The sequence below is a fragment of the Globicephala melas genome, chromosome 19, assembly GCF_963455315.2.
Source record: "Globicephala melas chromosome 19, mGloMel1.2, whole genome shotgun sequence".
NCBI classification, from domain to species: Eukaryota; Metazoa; Chordata; class Mammalia; order Artiodactyla; family Delphinidae; genus Globicephala; species Globicephala melas.
In genome coordinates, this window is record NC_083332.1 from 31812923 (window position 1) to 31828561 (window position 15639).

At 33.0% G+C, this 15639-nt stretch overlaps 1 protein-coding gene across 6 annotated transcripts in view; it reads left to right on the forward strand.

The window, feature by feature from the left end:
• The window catches only part of CHD9 (chromodomain helicase DNA binding protein 9), a 244924-nt gene that overhangs the window by 161187 nt on the left and 68098 nt on the right, over nt 1-15639 (forward strand). For all 6 annotated transcript variants that reach the window (XM_060289805.2, XM_070044370.1, XM_030832973.3 and 3 more), the window contains 8 exons: nt 1184-1427; nt 5304-5480; nt 6841-6984; nt 7081-7336; nt 8430-8640; nt 10317-10512; nt 11770-11937; nt 12630-12809. In XM_060289805.2, coding sequence (XP_060145788.1) covers nt 1184-1427; nt 5304-5480; nt 6841-6984; nt 7081-7336; nt 8430-8640; nt 10317-10512; nt 11770-11937; nt 12630-12809 — 1576 coding nt within the window. The remainder of the gene's footprint in view (nt 1-1183; nt 1428-5303; nt 5481-6840; nt 6985-7080; nt 7337-8429; nt 8641-10316; nt 10513-11769; nt 11938-12629; nt 12810-15639) is intronic.

Here is a 15639-nt window from a genome sequence, read left to right on the forward strand (position 1 = left end):
CTGAAATCTGACTGCCATCCTATACTCCATATATCGGATTGGTCACTAAGTCCAAATCATTCTAACATGTAATTAACTTTGGGATCAGTTTTCTCCTCTTGATTCCTCTTACCTTAGTCCAAATGTCCACCCATTCTTTCCTGCATTATTGCAGTACTTTCCCAATTACTGTCCAAACTTAAGTCACTTCACCTTCTAATATTCACAGTGGCACCAGAGTAAATTTCAAGTACAAACCTAATCTCATCAGGTTTCTTTAAAAATGTTCAGTGACTCTCATTCATAATATTGTAGAATGATTTCTAACCTTTATTTGTGACCCCTGCTTATCTTAGTAAGATCCCTTCCCTTTACTCTTCCCTCAAAACCATATTAAATAACTTGTGGCCTCCCAGTTGATCATGTTCTTTACACTTATGCTCCTTTGCTCTGCCCTCTGGCAAAATCCTACTCATTACTGTCCTTCTCTTTGAAGGCAGTCTTATCTTCTCTCATCTCTTCTAGCCAGGGTTAGATGCTTACTCCTCTGAGGTTCCATAATAAACACTGATAATTCTTAACTGGCCATATATCATAATCATCTGTGCAGCTTATTTTAAAAATTACAGTTGCTTTTATCCTACTCCATGCACATTGAATTGGAATGTAAAGGAGAAGGCCATGGGTATCTGTTTCTTAGGCTGTTCCAATGTATAGCTAGAGTCGAAAACCAGTTCTTTATTTGTGCTTCTGTGATAGCACATTGCATGACTATTTATTTATTTATTCATATGTCTGCTTTTCTAATAGATACAAGCCCCTGGAAGGCAGAGAACATGTTCTATTTCTTTTGTATCCCATCTTCTCATACTATCCGTGAGATACAGAAAGCATTTAATAAATGTTTCCTGAATAAATAACATATTTAGTTTGCCTTGCTCTTGCCATTTCGTTCTTTTAAAAACTCAGGTATCTAACAGGTGGTATCTTTATTTTGGAGCTACAAAAACCTATAGTTGTCCCTTTGCAATATTATAATAAAATTATAATCTTTAGCCAAATCTGCACTTCAGCAACTTCTACGTTATAAATGCAAGTATTTTAACTTGATCACTGGTTATTTTTTTTAATATTTATCTTTTAAAACATTGTAGTATACAGAAAACCCCAAAATCTACATGGGTAATATATTTGTTTATTTCAGACGAAACTGCATTTTAGCAGATGAAATGGGTCTTGGCAAAACCATTCAATCAATTACATTCCTCTACGAAATCCTTCTGACTGGTATAAGAGGACCTTTCCTGATTATTGCTCCACTTTCTACTATTGCAAACTGGGAGAGAGAATTTCGTACGTGGACTGATATTAATGTTGTGGTTTATCATGGGAGCCTGATTAGCAGACAAATGATACAGCAATATGAGATGTACTTCAGGGACTCACAGGTGTGTTATTGGTGATGTTTTTTGTTGTTTGAAAGGTCAGGTTTGCAAAAGATAAGCATTACATATTAATTACTTTCAAATTTATGATAGATTTTAATTGCCTACTTAAATCTTAATCTGATCTCTTTATTCATCATATTTATTTTACAATAAATTTTAGTAGCTGAAGAGAAAAATGACAGAAGTAGCCAAGTTCATGCTCTAGTTCACTGGAAGTATGCTGATTTATACAAATGTACAAATTTGATTGTATACGTAATTTTTCAACTAGAATAATTGTTTTACTAATTGTTTTCAACTACACATTAAATTTATTTTAAAAATAATGTGTCTCTTTGATCATCCTCCAGTTTTTTTCCTCCATTTTAAAATTTACATCTTCAGTGACCACCATGGGTTTGAATGCCCTTTGAGGTGAAACCATAGGTTCTCTTGTGTGTTCAATGAATTTTGATTTTAGACGGTTTTTAAAAATTTGGTTTGTTTTGTATATTGGTACAAGCATACGTCTGTATTTTTCTACCCTTTGGATTGGTTATTTCATTACTCTATTGCTTTGATGGTTTTCTTCTTCCCTATATCCTAGGGGCACATTTTCCATTTTACTTTGGCCAATTACTCTTTAGGAAGGAATACCTATTTTTCTGCTAAATGCACAGATCATAAAATTGAGATGACATTATAAGAAAGAATTCCCTAGCAGAAGGTTAAGACTAGAAAACATGAAGTTCCGAGTTGCAGTTTTGAGTGGTAGTTTGACTCTTCTTAGGTAAAACTTCTATTAAGAAATAAGAAACAAAATTAATTAAAACAACTCACACAAAATTGTACTTTTTCATTGGAAAAGGTTATGGCACTCTGCCTCAATATAGCACCTTAATATTTTATTTTCTTTCACTGATTCTTCTGTTTTATAAGGACCATTATAACATATGGCCAGGTCATGGGATATGATACAGGTTAAGGTAAGGTAAAGTGCATAGCCTTCTGCTTTTGCCTCCCAATTACAACTGATTTTCTACTTATTTGAGGCTGAATATCAATAAAATTAATTGATATTTTCCTTTAACCTCATTTCCCTTCTATGGTTGAAATAATTAGATTTCTATGAAATTAAGTATGTCTACAATCAGTTGTACTGAAAATTAATTACCCTTGCACCTTTGGAGCCTATGACATCTTAGTTAAGTTATAGTTTCATTTCCTTCCATAGTGTTTTATTATTCTTAATTGTACATTTATAGAATTTTAGAGCTCTATGATATCATTAAAATCATTTAGTTCAATCTCATTTTTTAAAGGTACGTTAAAATATTGGAAGTTTAAGGATTTTTAACAAGGTTACAATTTTAATATATGTCTTGTATGAGTTTGGTATAAATGTGAGCCAGAAGCTGAAAGATTCTTGATGTGTTGTAAACTGAATAGTATATATTAAATTATATTTTTATGCTAAATGTTACGCATTCTAGAAGAATATTATGTGAAGGGTTTAAAATTTCAAGAGGTAAAGATGTCTTGTAATGAGCTAAGTAGCTCTATACTTCAAACATAGAAATAATTTTCAGTTAATTCTTTCAAATATATTTTAATATAAATTAAATGAACATTTAACTTCTGCTTTTTCCAAGTTATTAAATAAGCTTGAAATCACATAAGTAGTAAAATTATGTTGTAATTTTCTCAATTGCCTTGGAAAAAGTAACAGATAGTAACACTAATATCCACAGGCATTTATTGAGTATTTACCATGTGCCGGGCATTATGCTAAACAGTTTGCATGTAGTATTTCACTTAATCTTTGTAATATCAAAGATTAATTTATCACCTTGTAAATAGGTGATAATATCATACTTATTTACAAATGAGGAAACCAAGGCAAAAAGAAGTGATGTAGTTTCCCCTAAAATCACAGAGCAAAACTGGGATTAATAAACCCAAATCAGTTAGACTCGAGCCGTTGTTCTTAAACACTGCAATATTACTCTAACTGAATGCATTGTATCCCAGGTTTTTAGAGCTGTGTAAATACCATAGACTTATACTTTATAACTATCAATATTTTAATAATATTCTACTGGAGCTATTGTTCATCTTAATGGCCAGCATATGCAATCAATGTGAATTATTCTAAAATTAGTGTAATTAAGTTTATAGGAATTAAAATCTAAATCAGATCACATGATCCTTCTTAACCATTCATTTCTTCTAATCCCTAATAGTTTATAATTTTCAGTTGCATTTAAACATTCTCTTCACTTGGATTCCAGTACTTTTTACTGTCCTATGTCACCACCTATTCCTTCTGAAGCCCTCTTTAACCAATTTCTTCTTGTCTTCCCATATCTAATCTTGGGGGTGACCCAGGGCTCAGTCTTCAGACTTTTTATATCCATACTCATTCCATCAGAGATTTCATTCAGTCACACAACTTAATTACTGTCTGTACTGCTGGAAACTCCTAAATCTATATCACCAACTCTAACCTCTTTCCTAAATTCCAGAGTCATATGCAAATGCCTACTCAATTACTCCACTTGAATATCTAATAGACAATATCTAATCTCAAACATAACATGTCCAAAACCAAAATCCTGCATTTCCTCATTGTAGTCAATGGCAACACCAACTTCTAGTTGAGTGAAAAAGTTTAGTCAAACTTGAATCCTCTCTTTATCTCACTCCACTCCTATCCATTAGTAAATCCTGTTGGTTCTACCTTCCAGTTAAATCCAGAACTGAGCACTTCTCATGACCTCCATTGAAGATCTCTTGCTTGGATTACTACAGCAGCCTCTTAACTGGTTTCTATGATCCTGTCCTTGGCCTTTGTTAGACTATTTTTACCAGAACAGCCAAGGGATTCTTTTTAAATATATGTCAAATCATGATACTCTTGTCTCAAAACCCTCCTATAGCTTCTTGCTCACAGTAAGAGCCAGAGTCCTTACCACAGCTTTTAAGGCCGTATATAGCCTCATCCCCTCCATTCTCACTGGATTTCAATCACTCTGGGTTTCTTGCTATTATTTGAATACTGCCAAAGGTACTCCCACATTACAGCATTCACACTCTCTATTTCTACCAAGAATTCTTTCTCTTGCAGATCTCTAGATACTAACATGGCTTCCTCCCTCATCTTCAGGACTTTGCTCAAATGTCACTTCTTAATGATGGCCTCCCAGTCACTCTAAATAAAATGGGAATGGTCACCTCCAACCCCATACTTCCTACTCCCCATCCCTGTTTTATTTTAGTCTATGACTTCTGTTACTTTCTTAGTTTTTTTTTTAAATTTTTGGTGGGTTTTTTCTTTGTTTTTCTTAGTGGCTATGTCCTATATTTGAGTCATTGGAATGTAAGTTCCACTTGGATAATTATTTTTGTCTGTCTTGTTTACTACTATATCTCCAACAACTAGATCAGAGACACTCAATAAATACTTGCTGCATAAATGACATAAGTGGCCAATTTTTATATTAACTACTTATCTGCCATTGTATGTGTGGAGTCACGGATATAAGTAATAAGCATTAATACTGAAATTTCATTGGCTAGATTTTATAATAACCATTTCTTTTTTGACTTAACATTGTTATTACAACTCATAAAAATTATAAAATGTTTTATCAAGGAATACTTATTTGGATATAGTTATTAATTGTATAATTTTTAACATTCTTGAAGACAGCAATCTAATACAGTTTTAATGCTAAAGTTCCTCATTTTAAGGGAGTGTCTGTGCATACATAAAAGTTCCAGTGGAAAATGTTTTATAGCAGATGTCATTAAATGATTTTTATGCTGCTTGACAGGAATTAAAAATTATGATCAAGACATTCTAGCAAATTATTGTATTTGGTAATAAATTTCTAGGGGCGAATCATTCGAGGAGCTTACAGATTCCAAGCCATCATCACCACTTTTGAAATGATTCTTGGAGGCTGTGGAGAGCTTAATGCAATTGAATGGCGATGTGTGATTATTGATGAAGCACATAGGTTAAAAAATAAAAATTGTAAACTTCTAGAAGGTCTGAAACTCATGAATCTGGTAAGTAACTTAATGTCATTTTTATGACTTCTGTTTCTTAGCTACATAGTAAAAAGAGCTAATGCCAAAAACTTATTCCTTTTTTTATTTTAAAATAACAGATTTCTGATTTCTATCTGTGATAATTAAGATTATTTTGCTTTAATTAATTAGTAAGGGGGAAAGAATCTCATCTGTTCTCTAAGACTTAAATTTTTTAGTTCTTTCCTCCAAAAAGCTTTAGTAATTAACTGCTGGAATTAAAAAAAAGAGAGAGAGAAACCTCTGTAGAGTGTCCTATTGAAAGAAATAAAACTACAAGTTTTAAGGCAGAAATTCCTCAATAAAAAGCCCTTTCACCAAAGTTATATTATTCAGATCATTTATGATAGAGGGATAAAGTTTCTACACAATTCTACATACTTAGCATATATTTATTATAATTAATGGGATTTTTGAAAGTCATTAGTGTGTTTGCTTTAAAATCAAAGCATTTTGTGTTTTTTAATATTTTGATTTAATTAACATCACATAATTAGTACATGAGCACTTGAACAAATGACTCAAAGATATAAGGACTACATACAGTAAAACACTAAAGTGCTCCTTCTTACTCTTCATCCACGCCCACCCGTTCTCTTCCCCTCCTTACTCCAATATTTGCAGGTTGGTATATATCTGTCTAGACTGTTTCCTAATATTAAATACTTATGCAGACATACAGATACATATACAAATATTCAGGTTAGGAATTTAGAGGTACTGTCAAATCAAATTTCAAATACTTTGTGCTATTATCATTAAAAATATTTTATTTCCTGTTGTTACTATTATGTTTAATTTGTAATGCAATTCTAGTTTAGAAGTATATTCCAATCAGCCCTTCACATTGTTGGTTTGTAGTTTTAATGATTTAAGAATTTGTTCGTGTGTAAGAAGTCAAGTGATGATCTGCCAAATTATAAAGAATGAGTGCTGTTCTCTATACAAATTACCATACCAAGAATGGTTGAGTAACCCCCAAAATGCCCTCTTTGTTCTTTAAAATGTCTGTTTCCTTGAAAAAAAACCTAAAATATGCTGCTTAATTATTTAGAATTTTTCTTTCAAAAGCAATAGGTAAGAATTAATAGCAGACAAAGTAAACTATTATGAGAATGATACAGAGTTTTTAAAAAGTGATTGAGAAAGTAAATTAATGATGATGTATGGGTAGAGATGTATTGGGTTGACTCTTGAAAATTATGGTCAGAAAAAGATTTGCTTTTCAAACACTGAAACATTTGATAACCTATGTCAGCTTTCGTATAATTTTAGTACTGTGGTGTTTGACATGAACACTTAGTACATGTTATTGACATGTTATTCTTGTTTTATATAGGAGCACAAGGTGCTTTTGACTGGCACACCTCTCCAAAATACAGTTGAAGAACTATTCAGTCTTCTTCACTTTCTGGAACCCTTAAGGTTTCCTTCTGAATCAACGTTCATGCAAGAATTTGGGGATCTGAAAACAGAGGAACAGGTATCCTATTGGTCTTTGTAAATAAGCACATCAAATCTCTTCTCATTGTACTTATGTATATGTATGCTACATATATTTTCATCATTTTTTATGCAGGTGCAGAAACTTCAGGCTATCTTGAAACCAATGATGTTGAGACGATTGAAAGAAGACGTGGAAAAGAAGTTGGCACCTAAGGAAGAAACCATCATTGAAGTGGAACTTACTAACATTCAGAAGAAATACTACCGGGCTATTCTGGAGAAGAACTTTTCATTTTTATCCAAAGGAGCAGGGCAGACTAATGTACCCAACTTGGTCAATACCATGATGGAGCTCAGGAAGTGCTGTAATCACCCATATCTTATCAAAGGTAGCTTAAAAGGATTGCAAACAAATTCTCTTCTTTCAACAAATACTCATGAAAAAATAACACACCACCACTACAGCTGTAGTGGCTGTTATAAAGAGAGGCGGTGATCCTATAACCCTCCACCCTGGTGTTCTGAGGGATTACAAGTGTTCTGGAGTTAGGGGCAGTGTGAGCTACTTCATTACAGTGTCCCATGTTAGCATCACCAGATTACAAAAGCAGGAGTTGTGTTCAGTCTAACGTGGGCTGTAATTCTTTCTCCAGTTTAATCCTCCTTATGGACAAAGACAGCAAAGCCTGTCTTTGAACCTCCGAATTTACATATTTCTTCCTGGTTTCTTTTCAGTCTGGATACCCTAGTTATTGTCTCTCAATTTTTGTGTTCTAGTAACATTACTTTTTAAGGTCTTGTCAGCTTCTCTGCTAATAGTCTCTCTGTACAACATTTGGGTATTTTCACTTATTCCTGGGAGTATACTCTTAACTTTATCCAAGACAAGCCATTTCTTAGACTAGTAACTAACTCACTTGCAATCCTGGTACTCCTATAGCTAGACAGGCTGAAGGAAAGCAGAGAGCCTCTAATGCTAATCTAGACTCTGGAAGAAGTATGGTCAAAGACCTGTAACTTGACTTCCCCTTTAATTTTTCTTGTCTGTTTGCTTTGATGGCAAGCAAGATGCCCATCCAGATTAAGTATGATCACCTTTCAGTCATGATCACTGTTATATTGGTGTTTAAATACTAGATGTTTATTTAAAAATATGTGTTTACTCACCTGTTAGAACCACATTTTCATTAATACTTTTCCTAATAGCATTCATTAAACATTTAGCAAACATAAAATTTATATAAGACATTATGCCCAGTGTCTTGGGAGATAAAAAATGCTTAAGACACTGTCCATATCCTCAATTACAGGCTGGTGTTGGTGGGGATTTAGCCACAAACATAAATAATTCTAATAAAAGCAGTGTACCTACCATTAGAAAATTTTAATGTTACAGAAGCACAGAGGAGCACTATTTAAAAAGAAAGTAGTTGGGAGTCATCTGCATTTGTGCACTGATGCTGTCTTATATTTCTTTGACAGGTGCTGAGGAGAAAATACTTGGAGAATTTAGAGATACATATAATCCAGCTGCTTCTGATTTTCATCTTCAAGCAATGATCCAGTCTGCTGGTAAATTGGTCCTTATTGATAAATTGCTTCCTAAAATGAAAGCAGGAGGTCATAAAGTGCTCATCTTCTCTCAGATGGTACGCTGCCTTGATATCCTGGAGGACTATCTTATACATAAAAGGTAAGGCATATAATTCACCACTGAATTATGCTAAGTATATGTTGTTAAGTTTATTACAGCACTGTACTGTAACCCAACTTTAGTCACATCTTCCTCTTTATCTAGGTAAGAATCCATTTAAATCTCTGCATAAAGATTGTTTAAGATTATGTGTCAGGTGTTTTCCTAACCTATATATGTTGCAATAGTAAACAGGGCTAAGGAGACTGATTAAGAAAATTTTGCAAATTGACAGGTATTTGTTGACCTACAAATAGGTTTTTTAGTATACATTTTATTTGATTTTTTTAGCCTTGTAGTAGCAACATTTTAAATGGATTTATAACTATCTTCAAAATTAAAATGATTCAAGATCCTTTTCAGATCTTTTTCATTGTTAAAATTAGAACCTGAACTTGCTGCACTTTAACTTATTGTACACTATATAATACTTGCTCATGTTTTAATTTTTTCTGATGTGTTTAATGTAGGTTTTTTGTTTTGGTTTGGTTTTTTGGTGCATGACAGTAAGATAGTCTTAAATAATGTCTAATCGGTATTCGGATAAATAGAATATTTATCATAAGATATTTATCAGAGCACTTTGTGGGCCAATTAGAAATCAGCACATTAATGCAAGAGAGAATCTGAAGATTCAGCTGTAATTGTAGTTTACTATATTTTGATCCTTATTAATAAGTAAAAGATCTGTCTATACTACTTTATATTATCAGAGATTTTGTAGTTCATTTTTATTTTTCATTTTGTTTTTAGTTCTACTTTTAGTGTCAGTGTTCCTTTCATTTAGTCTTATTCCAAAATGTGTATTATTCTCAGTTTTATACCACGTAAGTAGATTAAATTGCAGTATTCCTAAAATAGCCATTCTTGCATTTTCTTGATGTCTTTACACGAAGAACTTTGTAAGCTAAAGATAAATTTGACTTATGAATTTCATGGAAAACCTCAAATTTCTTTAATGTCAAAAGTAATGTCAAAAGTAACATTATTAGAAGTCACACCCCTGTTTCACAGGTACTAGAGATAACAGTGGAGCTGCTGCTGAGACTCTAGTAAATTATAGGTGGAAAGAAGTGTCTTGAACCAGTGTCTTGAAGAGGTGTGGCAAGTGTCATGTGTATTTCTCTTCTAGTTCCTAAATTTTTATGTATTTTATTTTTATTGATGTTAAATGAGGAAGAATACAAGAAGTTAAAATTCAATTGCTTGGCAGTGATGACTATAAAGGATTAGCATTATAGTTTGCCCTTAATAAATTATAGTTTACAAGCAAGTATATCAGTTGAGAGAATAGTATATCAGTTGAGAGAATAGTATATCAGTTGAGAGAAATGTTTTTAAGCTTCTTATATCGAGTTTTATGAAAGTCTTTACTTCTTGCCAAAAAAAAAATCATTTGTTACAATGAGATCAATAAAGTATATTAATTATAAAGGTATTTTACCTATACATCCAGGAATGCAGAGATTTTGTAACTTTGTGTTACTTTGTGTTTCTTACTTAGCACCAACACTGAGAAGAATAAAACCATAGAAACTAGTTGGGGTAATATCACTTCTTAATTTTGTAGAAAACATAATGTTGCTGGAAAACAGATATGTGTCTGTCACATTTGATAGAATGCCTTCATTTTCATTATACTCATCTATCTAAATTTATTGCATTTCATTTGATAGATATTTATATGAGCGAATTGATGGAAGAGTCAGAGGGAATCTTCGACAAGCTGCTATAGATCGATTTAGTAAACCTGATTCAGATCGATTTGTCTTTCTTCTGTGTACCCGAGCTGGTGGTTTGGGCATCAACTTAACTGCAGCTGATACATGTATAATTTTTGATTCTGATTGGAATCCTCAAAACGACCTTCAGGTAAACAGATTCCTTGGCTAAGAGAATTTTTTTTTTAATTCCCATAGCTATCTTTGATAATCCACCTGTTTTATTTTTATACGGACAAACTAACATGTATGTTTCCCTAAGAAATATCTATGCCAAATAAAATAGGTGAAATTATTTTTATTTTAATTTAATGACAATAAAATAAAAAATACTTGTTTAGGTTACGTATCATACTTCTAAAAAAGGTTTACCTACTCAAGTACAGTATTGTTCAAAGTATATCATGTAAATTTGAGAAAGGCCTACACTTTAAGAATAACTTACTTTACTTCCTTAAAAATAAGTACTTGCTTATCCTGATATCATCTTCTTAATCATTACATAATAGAGTATGCATGGAATTGAGACATATTGCCTTTTTATGAAATTCTGTAGAAAATTAATGTACACATATAAATTAAGACTACTTGAACTTCGTTGGAACATAGGAATATTAATTAGTGATTAGAGTGAGTCAAAGTTTACAGAAAATGTGTTTCTAGGAAGGATATGAGAAGAGAACAAAGTATTGGAGAAATTCTTCTTTTATTGTTCATGATAGTCTCAGTAGTACTGTAATTGATATTATTCTTGAGAATATACCTGGCTTAATAAAAGATAATGTTTTAACCTCTCATGTATATAATCTAGTTCAAAATTTATCAGACAAATTTTAAGTTTAGGAACCCAAGATAAAATGTGAAGCTCTTATGTAATCTCTGATGTCTCTACTTCCAACATGTCTGCATATTAGATAATTAGTTCTTCCTTTGTTTAAATAAAATTTAGGCCTCCAGAGTTGTTCACCTTAGGTTTTTACTCCCCTCAGAATTACCCAGCTTAACTAAAATATATTGAAAAGATTGTTGATAATGTAGTAGAAAAAAAATTAGAAATTTAGGGTTAGATTTTAAGTTTAAAGCCAGAGGCTAAAAAAAGTCTGTTCACAGAGTTTATGTTCCTGTCTAGAATTATGCTGATGACACCCTCTTTAAAAAATAGTATTTCTTCATGGATTTATAGTCTCTGAAATATGTTTAAATTTTAATTTATTTCTGATTGTGGAATCATGTCTCATTTTAATAAGTTCTACCTTCATTTCCAGAGAAAGGTTATATGCAATTCAACAGCAAGAGTGTCTAAAAATTCTTGCACATACTTTTATATTCCATCAAGATAGTTTAATGCGTAATGCCTTTTGTGCTATTTTATAAATTAATTTAACCTATAATTTCTCATTTTTTATAGGCCCAAGCTCGTTGCCACAGAATCGGTCAGAATAAAGCAGTTAAAGTCTACCGACTAGTAACTCGTAACTCATATGAAAGAGAGATGTTTGACCGAGCCAGTCTGAAACTGGGTCTAGATAAGGCTGTATTACAGAGCATGAGTGGAAGAGAAAGTAATGTTGGTGGTGTATGTATATTTTCTTCTTCACCTAGAGTTTTTCTGTTTTTGTTTACATTTAGTTTAAACCTCAGATAGCATATTATTTAATTTTGATCCATACTAAGCAGTAGATAGATACTTTTATGTAAGGAGGAATGTCAGAGTAGAGCTACATTTAGTTAGTACTTTTGGAAACTGTTCTGTCTATATAATGTCAATGCTTGTAAATTCTAAGATTGTGTTTTCAAATAGAAATTCTTCCTTGCAGGACATTTGTATCATGGCACAGCAAAGTAGAATTTGTGTTTTTCTGCATTTTTTCTATAAACAGTTTTTCAAATTGTTTTTTTAGGGCCAAACTATTAACGTTGGCTTTCTCTTGCTATAAATGATGTTTTTGGCATTTTTTCCCCTCAAAATCTTATTTATATCTTGTGCTTATAACAACTCTCAAATCCTAGTACTAAAAAGAACCTTGAGAGGTTACCTGCCCCAGAGGTTTTGTTTTAACTGGAGTTACTTTAGGCAAATGGCAAATCGTACTTTAAAGATAGTAAAGAGTCAACAACCTCAATATATTCTTTTAGAGAATTCTCTCAGGTACATCCCAAGCCCCAAATGCAATTTAAACATGACTTCTGTGTTCTTTAACATTCTTTAGGGATACTTTCTCATTTTATGAACTTGAAAAAACTATTACCAAAATTTTGTCTCTTTAGATTCAACAGCTTTCCAAAAAGGAAATAGAAGATCTGCTTCGAAGAGGTGCTTATGGTGCCATTATGGAAGAAGAAGATGAAGGCTCTAAATTCTGTGAAGAAGATATTGATCAGATTTTACTACGTCGTACAAAAACCATTACAATTGAATCAGAAGGACGTGGGTCAACATTTGCCAAGGTAACAGTGAGTGATATTTTATTAAAAAAAACAAAAAAAAACCCTGTAATGTTCTCTCGTAAAAAAAATTTAACTGTCTCTTACTCTACTAATTATTTGAGGAGCATCTACTTAATGTTTAAATAAACTGAATTACTCAAAAGAAGTAGGTAATATATTCTTTTCCTTCATTTATTTCTGATCTCTCACATCAAATTTCACATGTACTCTTCTGATGCTAGTGAAATGGAGTAGGAGTAATAACTAGAAATGGTTCTAAGTATTAATCAGAGTAGAACATTTGAAGTCAAATTTAGAAATCAAAGAACATATATGCCAGACTTCCCTGGGGGTGCAGTGGTTAAGAATCTGCCTGCCAATGCAAGTGACATGGGTTCGAGCCCTGTCTCGGGAAGATCCCACATGCTGCGGAGGAAGTAAGCCTGTTGCACCACAACTACTGAGCCCACATGCCACAACTACTGAAGCCCATGTGCCTAGAGTCTGTGCCCCACAACAAGAGAAGCCACAGCAATGAGAAGCCCGTGCGCCACAACAAAGAGTAGCCCCCGCTCAGCACAACTAGAGAAAGCCGAGGCACAGCAACAAAGACCCAACACAGTCAAAAATAAATAAATAAATAAATAAATATTTTAAAAAAGAACATATATGCCAAAGTCAGAGCAAAATATAAGTAATATAATGTAGGAGGTTAAATCATCTTACATTAACTTATAATAATTTAAAGTACCTCAAGGAAAGTATTTCTAATCTAATTTTAAATATTTAAATCAAGTTTGGGGAGGATAAAATGAAATTTTTGTCTTGAAAAGAAATATTAATAATTGTATCACCCCTATTTGGGGAAAACATTTTAAAAGTTTACTAACTGCCTGTATGTTCTTCCCCCCAACCCCCAATAGAGACATGGTAAACCTATATCTTGCATTCATCTGAAGAGTTTTTTTATTGCAGTATTCTGTCCCACCTGCACTGATTCATACAGGTTTTCTCCTTTCCACTTTACTTCCTTTCTACATTTTCTTCATTCATCCCCTCTCCACTTCCAACCCAGAAGTCTTTCTTCATCTTTATGGAGAGCACTGTAGTATAGAGCAGGTAGTCCAGGTGCTACACCAAAAGTAATGATACCAATCTTAATATGAAATTTTTTTCTCGCATTCATTCAGGAAAGTAATGTAATCTTGTGTCAGGTACTTTACTCAGTGTTGGGAACACTAAAATGAAAGGATTCTAGTCGCTGAAAAAAGTAAAGAAAGTATTAATTCTGTGTAAAATGGGAGGACAGCAAATCAAGAAAGCCTTTTCAGAGAAGATAACATTTGAGCTGAGTCTTGAAGGAAGTTTGAATTTCGTTGTGTTACAAAAAGAGAAAGCCACATAAATGAATTATATGTTACTAACCTACAAGAAAGATTTCAAGAACTATGGTGTAGGCGTGTATGGATGCACAGTGTAAATTAAATGGAGATGAATATGAAGGTTAGGGAGGTTGGACCCAAATTGTGAAGGGCTCAAAAAATTCCATTGTGAGGAATTTGAACTTGATCCTGAGGCAATTAAAAAGCTCTGAAATCCCTTCAAGAAGAAAATGGGCATAATGTGTTCTGGTTTAGAAATTTAACTCTAGCAGCAGTGTAGAGAATGAGATTGAAATGAGAAAGACTAGAGGCATAGAGACCAGATAAGAGGCTTCTATAGGCTGTGACGATAGGCAAACCAGGGCACTGGAGACCCACTTGAATTAACAGGAATTGATGACCAGTTAGAAATTTGTGGAAGGAGGAGTCAAAAATAACTTGAAGATAGATTTCTGGCCCAAGTAGCTAGGAGGGTCATGGTGTCATTAAGTAAGATAGAGAATTGAGGAGAAGGAAGTTTATATGGAGAAAATAAAATATTGGAGCTGTTATATTTGTGGCATTTACAGGGCATCCAAGTGGAGATGTCCAGGAGAGTTGGCTAGATATAGATTTGGGAGTTAATAAAAAAGCAGAAGAAAGTAGTATTGTGGAAACAAAAGGAATACTGCAGAAGTAAAGTATAAGGTTGAGAACTAAAACTAGTCACGATTGGATAGATACACCTTGGCTCTATCTTCTTTCCTGAGAAATCTTGTTTCCTTTGGATTCCTTGGTCTTACTCAAGTTGTCAACACACTATGTACAGATACTTTTCCCCTCATGCCTGAAATTATCCGAAATTTAATTTAACCAAAAGGTATTAGTCACAGAAGTCACCTTTGTTGATTAGGCCAAGTATAGGGATAGTCTCCTTAAAGTTTTTTTTTTTTTTAATTAATGAAGGCATATCCTCATTTACAATGTTAATGATAATAATCATGGAAAGTCAGAACTTCAGGGTTTGAATTCTGACTCATGAGCTTAGTGACCTTGGACAGTTAACTTAACCTTTATGAGTCTTTCTTGTCCTGAAAAAGGAGAGCATGATAATCATGCTTGACCTTTCCTACTTTACTATAAATTGCTATGTGAGTAGTATTTTACTCAGGTATGCTCTAATCATAATCAGCTATACTCTAAGAATGTGAATACTTAAGCACTTAAGTATCTATTTTAAACCCTCAGACCAGGGAGTAATTGTTGCATTTGAAAAGAGAGCTTACTGAAAAGGTACCGCAGTAGCTGAAGAGGTACCACATAAACCTGTACTTGTATTATAATTTTTTCATCTCCATAATTGTGTGGGAATGCCACTACATGGTGGGCATTTGGCATAGTGGAATATGGCACTACTATATAGTAGCACCAAAGGAATAAAGTTGATACTATTTTTTGCTTTTCCTTGGAATGTCCAGAAACTTCAGCTG